This window comes from Falco cherrug, chromosome W, assembly GCF_023634085.1.
Source record: "Falco cherrug isolate bFalChe1 chromosome W, bFalChe1.pri, whole genome shotgun sequence".
NCBI lineage: Eukaryota > Metazoa > Chordata > Aves > Falconiformes > Falconidae > Falco > Falco cherrug.
This window is the reverse complement of record NC_073719.1, coordinates 5265400-5281529: the sequence shown is the minus strand read 5'-3', so window position 1 is coordinate 5281529 and position 16130 is coordinate 5265400. Positions and strand designations below refer to the sequence as shown.

Here is a 16130-nt window from a genome sequence, read left to right as displayed (position 1 = left end):
TTGTTATGGTAAAGTGTCTCTGGTCGCAGATATATATATATATATGTATTAAAAAAAAAAAAAAAAAAAAAAAAAAAAAAAAAAAAAGGAATGAAGGGAATGACCCCAGAGGCACGATTAGAGAAAGCATGCTATGTTTTGAACTTTTTGAAAATCTCTGTCGACCATGCGGTGCCTCCCATTGTGCGGCACTTTGTGTCAATTGGTGACAAGCAGCAAAAGCACGAAGGTGTCTTAGTACGCATGAAAGACCCTCCTACCAGGCATTGGTCAGGACCACATGAATTGTTAACTTGGGGGAGAGGTTATGCTTGTGTTTCTACAGATGAAGGTCTGCAATGGATACCTGCTCACTGTGTGCAGCCTGAGCTTACCGTGCCAGACCGTGGGAGCGCTGCTGCTGCCAGTCAAACCAACAACTAATGTGTGGCCTCCTTACTGAACCAGTTCTTGTTTGGTGTGCCCTTCCTGACTTGCAGACATTGTTGCAAAAAAGTGAATGTATGTGGGGAATGAAGAATCTTACTGAAAGTTTTGATATTTGGGATAATTGATTACCTCTGTATAATGTTAATCCAAAAGAAGTTGATACTGTTTCACTTTGAATGTCGATAGTTGTTTTTAGGTAGATGCTAATGTAGTAGGAGGCTATGATGGGACCATGACACCCACATAAATCAACACGTGAACATGTTGATAAGCTGTGCATGCAGCTGTGGTTTGTGTCTGGGCTCAGAGATGTAAATATGGGCTTCTCTGTTACAGTAAAGTGTCTCTGGTTGCACAAGAAAAAAACCAAAAAAAAAGGGTGACTACGCTGTAAATACTGTATACTATTACCTTTTGGGGAGTTTTTTTAGCAACTTTTTTATTTCCCTGTTTGTGTATAGTTATAAATATATATGTATATCTATAAAAAAACCAACCGAAACAACCAACAAACAACACAAAGCAACCAGAACATTTTGAGAAAGTTTTATAGTTAACTTCTACATTTAATTCTAGCAACAACCTAAAGGTGTCCATTCAGCTGTTTGTTTTGTTATAAGTTTTCATTGTATGCTTTCAGGTTCTTTGAAAAACAGCAGTAACAGTTGAACAATTATTTCAAGTAAAACTTTGATCTACACAATTTCCACTTCCATGCTTTAGAATGGAGGCACAGTGGAACACTCGCCCAAGTGCAAGATTTCAAGAGCTTTTAAGTAGGTTTTATCTTTTTTTTAGGATAGAAAATGTTTCTTAACACCTTATATATAGAATTTACAAGTTAAACACAATTTCTCATGCTCATTTATTTGATTAGAAGTTTCTGATGGAATATTTTCATAAAAATTCCATAGTTTATTGCATGTTCTTATAAATAATCATAAACCTATACGTTGAGCTCCGTATGAAATGCGGTGATAACAAAAGTTTTACATTTTGTGAAACTGATTGAAATGTACAAATGTACACATAAAATAAGGCTAAAATTGGTAATTAAGTGATGAGAAAAAAAAAAAGAAAAAAAAAAAAAGAATGAACAGTCCATAACATGTTAAAGCAACCTTTTGGAAAAAAAAAAACCAAAACAAAACCAAAGAGGGGGAATTGTAGAATTGTACGGAATGGAGACAGTGGGCTGTATGTTGAATTGTATAAGATCTGTGATTCAAAAGCAGTTTAACCTGTATGTTGTTTCTGTTAAAAATAAAGAAGGGGAAATTGTAGAGAGCTTTATGGCAGGTGCTGGAGGCCACGATGCCTGTGAAGGACTTTGAAGGCTAAAGAAGAAAGAAAGTAAGATAAGGTTGGCTGAACACCTGGAAGACAAATGGGATATGAAGCGAGGCTGGAGCGGATGCACGATGCCATGTCCGCAGCTGGTTGAGAACATGAGACTCACAGAGATAAGAAAGAAGAGAGAAAAAAAAATGCAACAAGTTCAGTGTGTTTGTAACTTAGTAATTAACCAATTACATGTAGCCAAGAAGTGTGTGAACAGTATTGATTAACCAATGATATTTTAGTACGTTGCGCGTGAACAGCAAACAAGGATATATAAGCATGGGTTTTGGACTAATAAAGTGTCTTCTGGTCAAGTTCAGGAGTCCGTGTCTCAATCTGTTCAAGAAACCAATTTAAAGTGGCCGCAGGCTCTTCCATTGGCCCTTTTGCAGATTTGGGTTCAACCAAAAGGGGAGACATTAGTTAGTCATTATGAGATATTATATGGAAAACCTTTTGAATCTCCTGAGCCAAATGTAAACATGCATTTAAAAGGGAATCAATATGTATATAACTATCTGCTTTCTCTAGGAAAAACTTTAACTGCGCTTCAGAGTGTGATTGTGTGGAACAGACCACTGTCTTTAGAAAACCTAGTACACTATTTTCAACCGGGAGATTACGTTTATATAAAGACCTGGACTTCTGAACCTCTCCAGGAACGTTGGAAAGGACCTTTTCAGGTGTTGCTAACTACATTCACCACCATCAAAATTGCTGAACCGGATGCGTGGGTACATTATACTAGAGTGAAGAAAGCTCCACCAGCATGGAGGATTGTTAAAAGGGATGCTGAAACTTCAAAATTTACCCTGAAATACGTCTTATTTTGGATATCAGTTTGTACTGCTTGTGGAATTAATACTGATTTGGGAATTATTGTTAGTGGGAGCCTGGTTTGAAACAAAAATTGGACAACATGAAGTGTCAAAAGGATATGGAGATGCTGATCTTAGGGAGAGAAAAATTAGAAGTAAAAGACAAACAGAAACAGAACAATTGATATATCTCCCAAGGAAAACTCAGGAAGAAAACTTACTGTTAGGGTTAATCAAAGAGTTTGCCAATTTACAAAATGTGTCACAAATTACAGCTTGTTTACCGATACCAAGGGCAGTGGGTGAGCAAATGCCATGGGGAAATTTTAACTATGAATCTGACTAAATTAGAATATAAGAATGGGACAACGACTTGTAAACAGGAACCTCGGGATACTTGGGAATTACAAAAGGTTAAAGTTGGGCAAGAATTACCAGTATATTCAACCATTTGGGAATGTAAAGGACGATTTGCAGCAAAATCTGGTTTATATGAAGGTTTAGGAAATAATAAGGGATGGTGTTATTACCCTAAGATGGTTACAACAAACACCAGTGTATGGATATCAGAGACAAAATGTGAAAAGAATAATCAAACTCTACCAGGAAAAGAAATAATTTGGGAATCAGTTTGGTCTATGACCATACTATCCCAATTTCAATATATGGCAAATGCTTCTTGGTGCTTTGCTTGGGAAGGGTAGACTTTTACAATATGACCGTCAGTGGATGATAAAGGAAGTTCATTACAAGAAAAGGAAAGTTGTGTACCCTGGTGTAATTGTAAAAGGGTCTGCAACTGTAACACGGTAGACTGGGTGATCCAGGAGATTCCCCCTTTAGCAGCCACCCTAAAATATGGATGTCTATGTAGAGGCCTTAAGAATGACCTCCTATTAACTGATGCATATACTATTGCAAGGGAAAAAGATTTAGTTGTAGAATGGCTACAATTCAAAGCCCAGGACACTTGGTTTGGGCAATGAGTGGTGGGACTTGGAGAACCCACTTGATATGAAGAAATTGTACGGAATAGGGACAATACATCAAGTGTAATTATATATTTACCCAAAGAATGTAGGTATAGTAATTAGATCACATAACCATATAGTTTGAAGAAAATAACTAATGGAAGAAGAAGTCTGTCTTTCTTTCTCTAACAAGGGGCCTATTTATAAAGGATAAGAAACATTCCAATGTTATCCAGAGGGAGCGACTATAAGGAACAAGAATGAGAAACAGATGGTCGACAAGGATATATAAGTTAGCTCAGACTGATAAGAACACTGCAAACTTGCAAGACCATCACATTCCAGACAAAGGGTGAGAAGTACACCATGAGGAAGACATACGGCCTTCCTCCCAAAGACCACCGCCCGCGTCCCGAAGACCCCTGCCCACAAATCTTGGAAGAATTTGCGCAAGTGCAAAGGACTGATAAGCTAATTAACATACGAAGCTAGAGTAGGCGGGTTTAGGTGATGAATATGTATAGGTGTTAATTGAAGATTCATTGTTTTATTGTATAAATATGAGATAGTTCGTCACTTTGGGCATGCACGCCTGTGGTGGAGCGATCCCCCGTGCATATGCAATAAACATACCTACTTTATAACTTTCGAGTTATAGAGTTTAATTCCGTACGTCACACTTACCTTTAGATAGAAAAGTAAACCAAATAACATTAGGCATGCCAACATTATGTCCAATTTGGAAAAATCTCCCTTTCAAGGAACACTTGAAAATTTAAAATTAGAACGTGTGAAAAGGTCAGAAGAGGAAGATAAATAGAAAGAACCTTCAACTGGGATAAAGATAGGCTGTTTTTTGGAATCACCACTAACTCCTTTGTCAACATACAGGAATACAGAATGGATATATCAATTAACAGGACAGGTAGAGATTGGCAAAAGCAACTAGGAAAGGATTTAAAAATTTAAATATACAGTTACAGGCAACATTTAGGATGACTTTACAAAATAAATGGCATTATATATGCTCTTAGTTAAAGAACATGGAGATATCTAAAAGATAGAGTGGACCATTGCTGTATACATATCCCAAATGTGACACAGGATGTGGAATATGATTTAGATTTATTGAAGAAAATAAAAACTGATACCCAAAAACTCCAACAAGATATACAAGAAAGATGGATAGATAAAATTTTCAGCGGACTGGGATGGAATTTGAGTTCATGGGTTAAATCATTGATAAGCACTGCATTAGTTTTGTTAATAATCTTTCTGACAATTTTTCTGATTTATTATTGTCTAAAGAAGCAAATAAACAGCAAGACTGCCTTTAATCGGATGCTAATCCATGCAGTGACCAGACAACAAGATGAAAAATAAGTGATTCTAAGGCTCCCACTAGCACATGATAAGTGAAAATATATTGATAGATAAATTTCAGAAATAGGGATGAAAGTCTTGAAATGATTTTCAAAACTTTCAAAGGGGGGAAATGTTGCAGATTATCTTAAGATTTTACTGAATCTTTCTATATTTTGTGTTTATGTAACAGTTAGTTATAAGAGCATTTTGATTTTAAGGAGTTAATCTCCATGATAGAATTATGTTAGCACTTATCAGCCAATGACATATGAATTGCTGTGCTGCTTGTTATCTGAGACTGTTACTTGAAGTCCCTATGCTATAGACCATAATAACCTTAGTCCTTATTCTCTAGACCATAACCAGGCACCTAGGTTCTATTGTGTATAGGATGAGTTATTGGACAGCTTGGTAAGGCCAATATCCAGCCGTCCAACTTGGCAACAAAACTTACCTTTAAGGTGTCCTGAAGTGAACTACCTTCATTATAATACTAAAAACCACGCCCACAGGTCAAGAAGACCCTTGCCCAGGTGAAGACCCTTCCCCTGCACAATTATAGTAACAGAAGAAGGTGACACAGCAGATATTATAATTATATGCAAATGTATAACCAATCATTGTAACTGGGAGTGTACGACCTTTTCATTTTGTGTATAAATGTAATGGTAAAATCTACCACAGGTGTGCTTGATTTGTGGAGATGCCACTGAGCACCCAGCGCTGCAATAAAGGAGTGCCTGCTTCTTAATACTCCATTGGTGCTAAGAGGTTTTATTCACGATTTCGGTGACAACGAGAGCTGGATAACTGCAGTAAAATTCAGAAATACAGGAATGATGAGACACATTCACAGAAATAAGCCTAGGTCAAATCTCTTGTGTTTCTAAGGATGTCTGATTAATCTCTTTAATTTATGCCTATACACATAGAAAATCAGCTGATGGGAGAGTCCGTTTGTCCTGGTTTCAGCTGGGATTGAGCTGACTTTCTTCTTAGTAGCTAGTACAGTGCTGTGTTTTGGCTATGATGTGAGAACAATGTTGGTAACGCACTGGTGGTTTTCGTTGTTTCTGGGTAATGTTTATACTAAATCAAGGACTTTTCAGTTCCTTGGGCCCTGCCAGCAAGAGGGCTGGAGGGGCACAGGAAATTGGGAGGGGACACAGCCAGGACAGGTGACCCAAACTAGCCAAAGAGGTATTCCATACCATATGACGTTATGCTCAGTATATAAACAGGGAGAAGAAGAAAGAAGGGGAGGACATCCGGCATTATGGCGTTTGTCTTCCCGAGTAACCGTTACACATGATGGAGCCCTGCTTTCCTGGGGATGGCTGAACACCTGCCTGCCCATGGGAAGTGGTGAATGAATTCTTTCCTTTGCTTTGCTTGCATGCACAGCTTTTGCTTTACCTTTGAAATTGTTCTTATCTCAACCCCTGAGCTTTATATTCCTTTCCAATTCTTCTCCCCATCCCTCTGGGTGAGGGGGAGTGAGCAAGCGGCTGCGTGGTACTTGGTTGCTGGCCAGGGTTAAACCGTGACACTGTTTAAGAACAAAACTGAGAAAAACCTTTATGTAAAAGACAAAGCAGTCATCAAAACTTGTCTATGTAATTATGGGCTATGCACATCTTATATTTACCGAAAAAGAGGAAATGGAATACTTTACATGTTTAAAATGTGCTTCAGCCAACAGCCAACATGATTAAAATCTATCCATTTTCATGCCTCTTTACTTTAGCCCTAATTGATGTTTCCACAGTTCAGTAATCTCTGGTATAGAGAAGAGGATAGGAGGCCTCATTACAATCCATTTTTATAGTGTTTCTCTGATTGTTTATCAGAGAATTATCAGGAATTCTTGCTTCTAGGTATAGACTAGCCCAGGATGTTGCAGATGTTGACAATGCTAGGAATGGGGAGAATTGTGCCCCCGTCCCCTTCAGTCTGAATCTGAAGCTCTCAGCATAATCAGATCAGCTTCAGGGGTCTTTCCCCCTTGGGGAATGGTTGTTCTTTTGGGGTGTTTGTTTTTCCAATGTCCCTCTCCTTTACAATAGGCACATTGATTTGGCCCTATAGAACTTTCTAAAACCAATCCAGAATTCCAGCCCCGGCCTCTACCTCTACCCTGGATATTTTCTTGATAACATCTTCAACCTCTTCCATTGCCTCTCAGTGAATTCTCAGCAATCACGGCAGCTAACAAAATTATCCTGCATTTTGTGAACTTTTAATCTTTCTTTTTGTCTGTCTTTTTTTCTCTACTTCATCTTGATTATTATATACTTTATAGGCTATTTCTATCGATTGAGAGAGAGTCATTCCTCCTACCCCTTCTATTTTCTGTAACTTTTTTCTTATATCTGAAGCCGATTGTCCAATAAACAACATATTAAGCATTCTCCTATTAGTTTCATCTTCAGGATCTAAATCAGTCCACTTTCTAACTGCCTCACACAATCTCTCGTAAAATGCTGAGGGATTCTCATCATTTCCTTATCTAACTTCATATGACTTTGACACATTCTTTGATTTTGGGACCCCAAGTTGTATACCATATAAAATCAGTTGCTGATACTGTTTAATCATTCCCCTCCCAGCACCAGAATTTGGGTCCCATTCTGGATCAGTTTTAGGCATAAATCTGGCAGGATCATCATTAGCATTTCGGCTCTGTTTCTCTTGTTTGGCTTTTTCCAAAATCAATTGCTTTTCTTCTGGAGTAAAATGAGTGTTTAGCAGTGTTTGCATGTCACTCCAGATAGGATTATGATTCAACACAACTGATTCCCTTAACTGACATATTTTATCTGGATTATCTCTATATGATCCCAATGACTGTTTACAATCTAATAAGTCTGAGCTGCTAAATGGGACATGTGCAAACACCGGCAAACCTTCAACTCCCACTGCCTGCCGGAGTGGTACCTGTATCACTGGGTGCTGAACTCAAGTTCTTCCCGAAAAAAAATTTAAGCTCTGTGTGTATATATATACACAGTAGTTATTACATGCCTTATGATATCTCCTAAAGTAAAAGTAACTGGGAAAACACCTAGTTAGTATACTACTACACTGTTCTGTAGCAGTGATTGTTGGCATATAGTTTGTGAGCGATCATTTAATTGCACACAAATGGTGATAGTAGAAGGCATGGCTATAAAAGCTCTAGTAAACTCAAAGTTTAGCTTAGAGCTACCAGTGGTGAAGAGACAATGTTGGGAAAACTTTTACGTATTTCTTCTCTGAAGGCAGCAGTGTTCAACTTGAGCCATGTTTGCATAGGAACTTACTTAGCTGACAAGCATGACCTTTGATTAAAATTACTTGTATAAGATGCAGACTTAGAAGTTAAAGGCAGCATATTGTGTTTTGTTTTCTGTGTTGGCTTGCAGGAGCGGACTGGAAATTAGGACCATGCGTGGCAATCGGTTAGCTGAGGGGAATGTGCTGAGCTTGTAGGTCATGAACCCTGGGAGGACAAGGAGTGTGAATAGACACAACAATTAACATGATGAGTCATGCTGAGAGAGCATAGGGGAGTGGGGGACCTATGGGCCAAGGAGAGGTAACACCTTGCTGTTAATTGATGGTAGTTAACCACCAATCGGGGATTGCCTAGGATGCAATGCTTAGCTTAAAGAACCAATCTGTTTAAAACACACAGCTTCTGAAAGTATATATAAACTCGTGCTTCTGTACAATAAATCAACATTTGTTTGCATCAAACAGCGTCCTGTCTCTTCATTCGCCGCAAATTGGTGACCCCGACGTGATCCGGTTAAGGATCCGACGTGAAGGGCTCTCAAATAGCCTAACTGAGTGACTTGCAGCGAATCCCACAGAACTTTGAATGAACCGCTGAAAGGAAACGGGAGCCGGCCAGCCTGAAATCCCTCCGGAGTTGAGAGGTGAGCTGTGGGAAATCCGTAATGGGGAATCAGGCTTCGTCCCCAGAAAGAGATGTTTATGAGCTTATGAAAGGTCTCCTTAACAAACATAAGAAAAATATTTCTGGGCATGACCTTAAAACAATGCTCAAGTGGGTGCAAGTAAATATGCCTGCCGTGACTGCATCTACAATTTTTACGTGGGAACTTTGGGACGACACAGGGGTGAAACTGTGGGATAACGTGACAAAAGGGAATACTGAGTCCCACTGCCTGCTCTCTTCGTGGAGTCATTTTCGAAACTATGAAGGCACAGGAAGGAAAGACAGAGGAAGGAGAGGAGGAGGAATCGCGAGGTCCTATAGCTCCTTCTTTACCGACCTCTAAGTCACAGTGCCCTAGATTCCTGGGTGTGAATGCAGCTGGGTATCCGCCAGAAGAAGATCCCTTTGACCCAGGACCGATAGACCCTGAAAAAGGACCTGATTTGTATCCTCCTGATCCACACGATGTATGGGCAAATATAAAGAAACAGGCCTTAAGGGAGGGGGAATTAGAAGTGACTAAAACTATAGTTGCTCCGGTCTTGTACACTCAGGGCCGGGCGGGGAGAGCACGATGGGAGGCTCTTTCTTTTTCGGTTGTTAAGGAACTGCGCCGCACGGTTACGGAGCATGGTCTTTCCTCTCCCTATTTTACAAGTTTGTTATCTTCTGTGTTTGATACTTATGTCATGACCCCTCATGATTTGAAATCTTTAGCACGATTATTGCTAACCCCGACTCAGTACTCGTTATGGGAGTCACATTGGAGAGGAGGACTTCAAACACTCCTACTCACGTATGTTAATCATAATAATGCTGCATTAGCTGCATTAACAATAGAACATCTTATGGGCACCGGTGCACATACTGATCCGGTAGCACAAGCTCGAAACTGCCCCCGTGAGGCTCTCGAAGCAACTAGGGAAGAGGCAAAAAAGGCTTTTTTCCAGGTCCCTGACTCACAAAGGCCACAAAAAGCTTTTACTACGATCACTCAAGAGCCTCGGGAAACTTATATGCAATTTATTGACAGGCTAAAACAGGCTCTGGAACATCAAGTAGATAATGCGGTAGCTCAGGAAATATAGTTGTCAAAACTAGCTGTTGAAAATGCTAATACTGACTGTAAAAGGCTACTGAAGTCTCTTCCTAACCAAAACCCCACACTGGTGGAAATGGTGGAAGCATGTAACTGAATCGGTACGGTTGACCACAAGTTTGAGGCTATGGCTGCTGCTTTCGCAGCGATGCGTGGTGTGGGGAATTGCTATGGTTGTGGTAAACCTGGTCATCTGAAGAGAAATTGTCTTGATTGGGTTGCAGGGAATAAACAACAATCCCCTGGCCCTGTAGTTTGTCTGAAATGTCAGAAAGGGCATCACTTTGCTAATCAATGTCAATCTAAGTATGACTTTCAGGGACAACTGATACAGGGAAACCGACCGCGGAGCGCAGGGCAGCAACGCGCGCAGACACAAGTGCCACAGCTGACATTTCAACAACCTCGGAGAGACGTACCGATGCCTCAAGTCTCTGTCCAGCAACCTCAGGCAGTGCCGGATTGGACCTGGCAACCTCCCACACAGTAACGTTGCTCGATTCCTCGGTTCATTTATTACCAACAGATGTCAAAGGACACTTACCCCCCGATACACAAGCTTTATTAATTGGCAGGTCCTCCACAACACTGTCCGGTCTCTTTGTTTTGCCAGGTGTTGTTGACTCTGACAGTGTTGACAAAACCAAAATTATGGCATGGACTCCATTTCCGCCTTGTACGACACCTCAGGGTAGTCAAATAGCACAACTGATTCTGATCCCAGCAAGGGTAAGCTCCCTTATTGCTGACCATCCTCCACAGAGGAAAGGAGGTTTTGGGTCCACAAGGTTGCCCCACATTTTGTGGGTACAATCCATTTCTCTACAGCGACCTATGTATCAGTGTACCCTTATTTATCATGACCAACAAATAGCACTAAATGGAATCATTGACACTGGAGCTGACGTCACAGTAATTTCTCAAGCTAAATGGCCTCCACAATGGCCACTGACTGATGTCTCTCAGATGCTGGCTGGGATTGGGGGGACCGGTAACAGCCGTCAAAGTTTGGGACTAATTCGAATTCGGGGACCAGAGGGACATGTGGCTTCTGTTAAACCTTTTGTGTTACCACTCCCTATGGTTTTGTGGGGACGTGATGTATTGGCACAATGGGGAATGTCTATCCGAACCCATTTTTAGATGGGGCAAATGAAGTGCACGACACCCTAAAAATAACCTGGAAAACTGATGCTCCCATTTGGGTGGATCAATGGCCCCTCCCTCTGGAGAAACTTTGCGCACTCCAAAATTTAGTCTCAGAGCAACTGTCCAAAGGACATATTGTACCCTCTACTAGCCCCTGGAATTCACCTGTTTTTGTTATTAAAAAACAAACTGGCAAGTGGCGCTTGCTCCATGATCTCAGAAAAATTAATGACGCTATGGAAGATATGGGAGCCCTCCAACCCGGGCTCCCGTCCCCCACTATTGTTACAGATTTGCTAATAAGTTAAGATTGATTGACTTTATTTGATTGATTATTTGATTTTATAAAATCATTTTATAAAATAGAAATATAGAAGGATAAGAAATATATTTTAATGAAACTTATATAGTAAAAGCTGCTATGAGATCCTCTGTATAGTCTCGTACCGAGGCCAGATGAATGGGCTAGAATCATTGTTAAAACTTAGGTAAAAAATTTAGGGTTTGAAAGGTTTCTTTGTAGTTAACTAGTCTTCTGTATGTAGAAAGTGTATTGAAATGTCAGAATATAGGATTAATGGGAACTGGGGAGAGTCGACTGGAACAGCTTGTAGTTACCTGCCAAGAAACCGTGAACTTTAGTAAAAGGTAATTCCGGCAGGGGGAGATCGCGACCACCGACTCATATACCACCTACCCAAATCGTACCCCAGACCCATTTCTGGACTTTTCTAAGCTCCACTGCTCAGAATCGGATATGGGAGGAGAATATGTTAATGATTTTTGGGAAATATTATGATTATGCATGAATATTTAATGAATATGTATGAATAAGTTCTATATATGGTGTCTGATTTTGAGACTTGGTGTGCGTTGATCGTGAGAGGACTCACTCACGCACCCGGCCGTCAATAAAGAAGTGTCTGCTTATCTACATCACATTGGTGTCGATAAGTTTTTCATTCCGAGATTTCGATAACAGTTTTTGGCGACCCAGATGGGACCTCGCTGAAGGAGACCGGAGGAGTCGGGGACCTGATCGGTTCCAGCCGGCACCGAGGATTTCTCGGGGATACCCATCGATCCCCGATCCATAAGGCTCTTCGCGACGTTCCCTGGATTTTGGTAAGACACTTCTTTTTGTAATTGTAGTAAGTGGGTTAGAGTCCACTAAAGTAAGTGCACCGGAGGAAGTGGGTTGGAGTCCCACTAAAGCAAGTGGGTTAGAGTCCCACTATAAGGAGTGTATTGTAAGAAGTGGGTTAGAGTCCCACCAGTGGGTTCGAGTCCCACTGAGTAAGTTAAGGAGTGGGTTAGAGTCCCACCAGTGGGTTCGAGTCCCACTGAGTAAGTCTGCCTGTCAGACGCGGTGAAAGCTGCGCAGGGTAGGACTAAGAGTCTGCCCGTAAGACATAAGCAAAAGCTATTGCAGGGTTGGACAAAAGTGGAAACAAGAAAGCCTATATGCTATAGTGTTCTCTAAGGTAGTGCCTCTAACAAGAAGTTAGAAGGTTTTCTTTGATATGGAATTGTTTATTGTGTTTGTGTATTGAGAAGAAAATTAGAAGTGTATAATATTGTGTTTCATATCTTTGTTTAAAGTAATAATTGTGGAAAAGTGTGAGTGTGGCTGCAAGGGTGAGACGTGCAATTGAGCACAAAAGCGAGTGTGGAGTGTGGATCCGCAGATCGGAGTGACAGAGTTGGATAATTGTGTATTGTACTGTGAGTGATTATACCATGGCATCTAAGTTAACTCTGTTGTTTAAAAGTAAAAGCATGGGTAATCTTGCTGTAAATGACAAAATCCCGAAAAATTCTTTGTTGGGATGTTTATTGGCACATTGGGGAAATTTACAGGATGATCTGCAAAAGAGCCAGATGATTGAGTATTGTAATAATTTGAGTATTGTAATAATTGGTGGCCTTTGTATATATTGGATGATCAGGAAAAGTGGCCCATGAATGGGACGCTGAATTATAACACTATTCTGCAGTTAATGCTGTACTGTAAAAGAGAAGGGAAATGGAGTGAAATGCCAGATGTGGATTTGTTCTTTTTACTTAAGACAAAGAAAGGATTGGCAGGATGAATGTAAGCTAACTATTAGAGATAATTTGGCAATGGCTATAATTTCTGATAATAGGAAAGGAAAAAAAAATGTTGCTCAACCTGTGAGATTGGGAGTGGATACAGGAGCGACATTTTTGGTATTAAATACCTGTAAAGGAAAAACTGGAACAAAAACAGGCCATTCCTGCAACCCCTAGATTTGAAATTTGAAAATAAGATAATTACACATGAATTTTTGTATGTACCAGAATGTCCGATACCCTTCTTAGGAAGAGATTTGTTATCCAAATTAAATGCACAAATTGTTTTTGATGAAGGAGAACTTTTCTTGAAAATACCTGAGTCAAAAACGGGAGAAATCTTGATGATACAAGAAAGAGTAAAGGAACAAGAAATTCCATCAGAGGTGGATTTGGCAGTGATCCCTACTGTATGGGAAACAGATATTCCTGGTAAATCGAAACTAGCAGAGCCTATTAAAATAGATTTGAAAGAAGGTGCAGGGACAGTGAAAATTAAACAATATCCAATCAAACCAGAATTGAGACAGGAATTGAAGAAATTGATTGATAAATTTTTGGAGTACAAAATTTTGGAAGAATGTGAATCTGACTATAATACTCCTGTTTTACCAGTCAGAAAACCCTCGGGTGAATATAGGCTGGTGCAAGACTTGAGAACAGTAAATTAAATAGTTAAGGATATTTATCCTGTAGTAGCAAACCCTTATACACTGTTAACAGCGTTAAGGGAGACTTATCAGTGGTTTACAGTGCTTGATTTAAAAGATGCTTTCTTTTGTATACCTTTGGAAAAGGAAAGTAGAAAACTGTTTGCTTTTGAATGGGAAAATCCTCAAACCGGGCGAAGGATGCAACTGACATGGACTAGATTACCCCAAGGATTTAAAAACAGTCCAACTATTTTTGGAAATCAGTTAGCAAAGGAACTTGAAATCTGGAAACAGGATAAATCAAGACCTGGACATTTACTTTTACAATATGTGGATGACATACTGATTGCTACAGAAGAAAGATTTACTTGTATACAGGTGACTATTGACCTCTTGAATTTCCTGGGACTAAATGGGTACAAAGTGTCCAGGAAGAAAGCCCAGATAGCCTGCCAGACTGTGATATATCTGGGCTTTGAGATTTCAAAAGGACAACGGCAGTTGGGAAAAGATCGCAAAGAAGCTATTTGTGGTATACCTGAGCCGAGAAATATTCATGAACTCAGAGCATTTCTGGGAATGACTGGGTGGTGTCGCCTTTGGATTATGAACTATGGACTAATAGCTAAACCGCTATATGAGGCCCAAAAGAATTCTCCCTTGGCATGGGGCCCACAACAGCAAAAGGCTTTTTGTAGAGTTAAAACGTGCCTTAATGTCCGCACCTGCTTTGGGACTTCTGGATTTAACCAAAGATTTTCAGTTGTTTGTTCATGTAAGGCAACACCTTGCACTGGGAGTGTTAACTCAGAAGATAGGAAGCTGGAAAGGACCAGTCGGATACTTCTCCAAACAACTGGACACAGTGAGTAAAGGGTGGCCAAACTGCCTTCGAGCAGTGGCAGCAACAGTGATGCTCATACAAGAGGCTTGGAAATTGACTTTGGGAAGAACAACAACAGTCTATGTTCCACACATGGTGATAACTGTTTTAGAACAAAAGGGGGGACACTGGCTGTCTCCAAGCCGAATGATGAAGTACCAGGTGGTATTGACTGAACAGGATGATGTGATTCTAAAGACAACTAACCTGGTAAACCCTGCAGTGTTTTTAAGTTCCATACAGGAAGAAGGACAACTGGAACATGACTGCTTGGCTACCATCGAGTATGTTTACTCCAGTTGTGAAGACTTGAAGGATGTACCATTGGAGCGATCAGACTGGGAATTGTATTACTGATGGAAGCAGATTTATGGAACAAGGAGTCCGATACGCTGGATATGTGGTAACAACAGATACTACAGTTATAGAAGCAGGAGCATTGGTGAGTACCACATCAGCCCAGAAAGCGGAACTTATTGCCTTGATTCAAGCCCTGGAATTAAGTAAAGACAAGAAAGTAAATATCTGGACAGATTCAAAATATGCCTTTGGGGTAGTGCATGTCCATGGGGCCTTGTGGAAAGAAAGGGGGCTATTGTCCTCTCAAGGATCTAACATTAAACATCAAAAGGAAATTATACAATTATTGCAAGCAGTTCAAAAGCCAGATCAAGTAGCAATCATGCACTGTAAGGCACATCAAATTGGGAATACAAAAATAATAGCTGGAAATAATTTGGCTGATAAAATGGCAAGAAAGGTAGCAAAGAAACAAGCATTACAGATGGAAATACTTCCTTCTAAAACAGTAACCCTTCCCAGGGAAAAACCAAAATATTTAGAAGAAGATGACAAATTGGGTCAGTTATTAAATGCTAAGAAAAACCTAGCTGGGTGGTGGATAACTCCTAATGGACAAGTAGTAATTCCACCTCTTCTGATGAGAGAGATAATTCAAACAAGACATCAGGAATGTCACTGGGGGGCAGAAGCCTTAGTAACTTCTTTACGAAAACAAGTAGTATCAGTTAAAATGTTGGGAATAGCTAAAATGGTAACTGCAAAATGTGAAGTATGTTTGAAAAACAATCCAGTGATTAAGAAAAAGGTTCAAATGGGTAGACTGAAATCTGGTACAGAACCTGGAGATTATTGGCAAGTAGATATTTTAGAGTTACCTAGACAAAATGGGTATCGGTACATCCTGGTAGGGGTTGATACTTTTACAGGATGGCCAGAAGACCTTCCCTGTCATACCACACAAGCAAAAGAATTAGTGAAGTGGTTATTACAAGAAATAATTCCAAGATTTGGAGTACCTATTGGAATTTCTTCTGACAGAGGTCCACACTTTGTTGCTGAAGTAGCCCAAAGTGTTAGCAAAG

General features: G+C 40.1%; 2 protein-coding genes across 2 annotated transcripts in view; both read left to right on the top strand.

Annotated features, from left to right (window-relative positions):
* The window catches only part of LOC129734621 (uncharacterized), a 250217-nt gene that overhangs the window by 205428 nt on the left and 28659 nt on the right, over positions 1-16130 (top strand). The gene's annotated exons all lie outside the window — the stretch shown is intronic.
* LOC129734622 (uncharacterized) lies at positions 9128-14774 on the top strand. Its single transcript, XM_055698257.1, has 5 exons — positions 9128-9524; positions 10580-10695; positions 10795-10957; positions 12071-12240; positions 14007-14774. The coding sequence occupies exons 1-5, from the start codon at positions 9128-9130 to the stop codon at positions 14733-14735; spliced, it is 1575 nt and encodes a 524-aa protein (XP_055554232.1). The 3' UTR covers positions 14736-14774.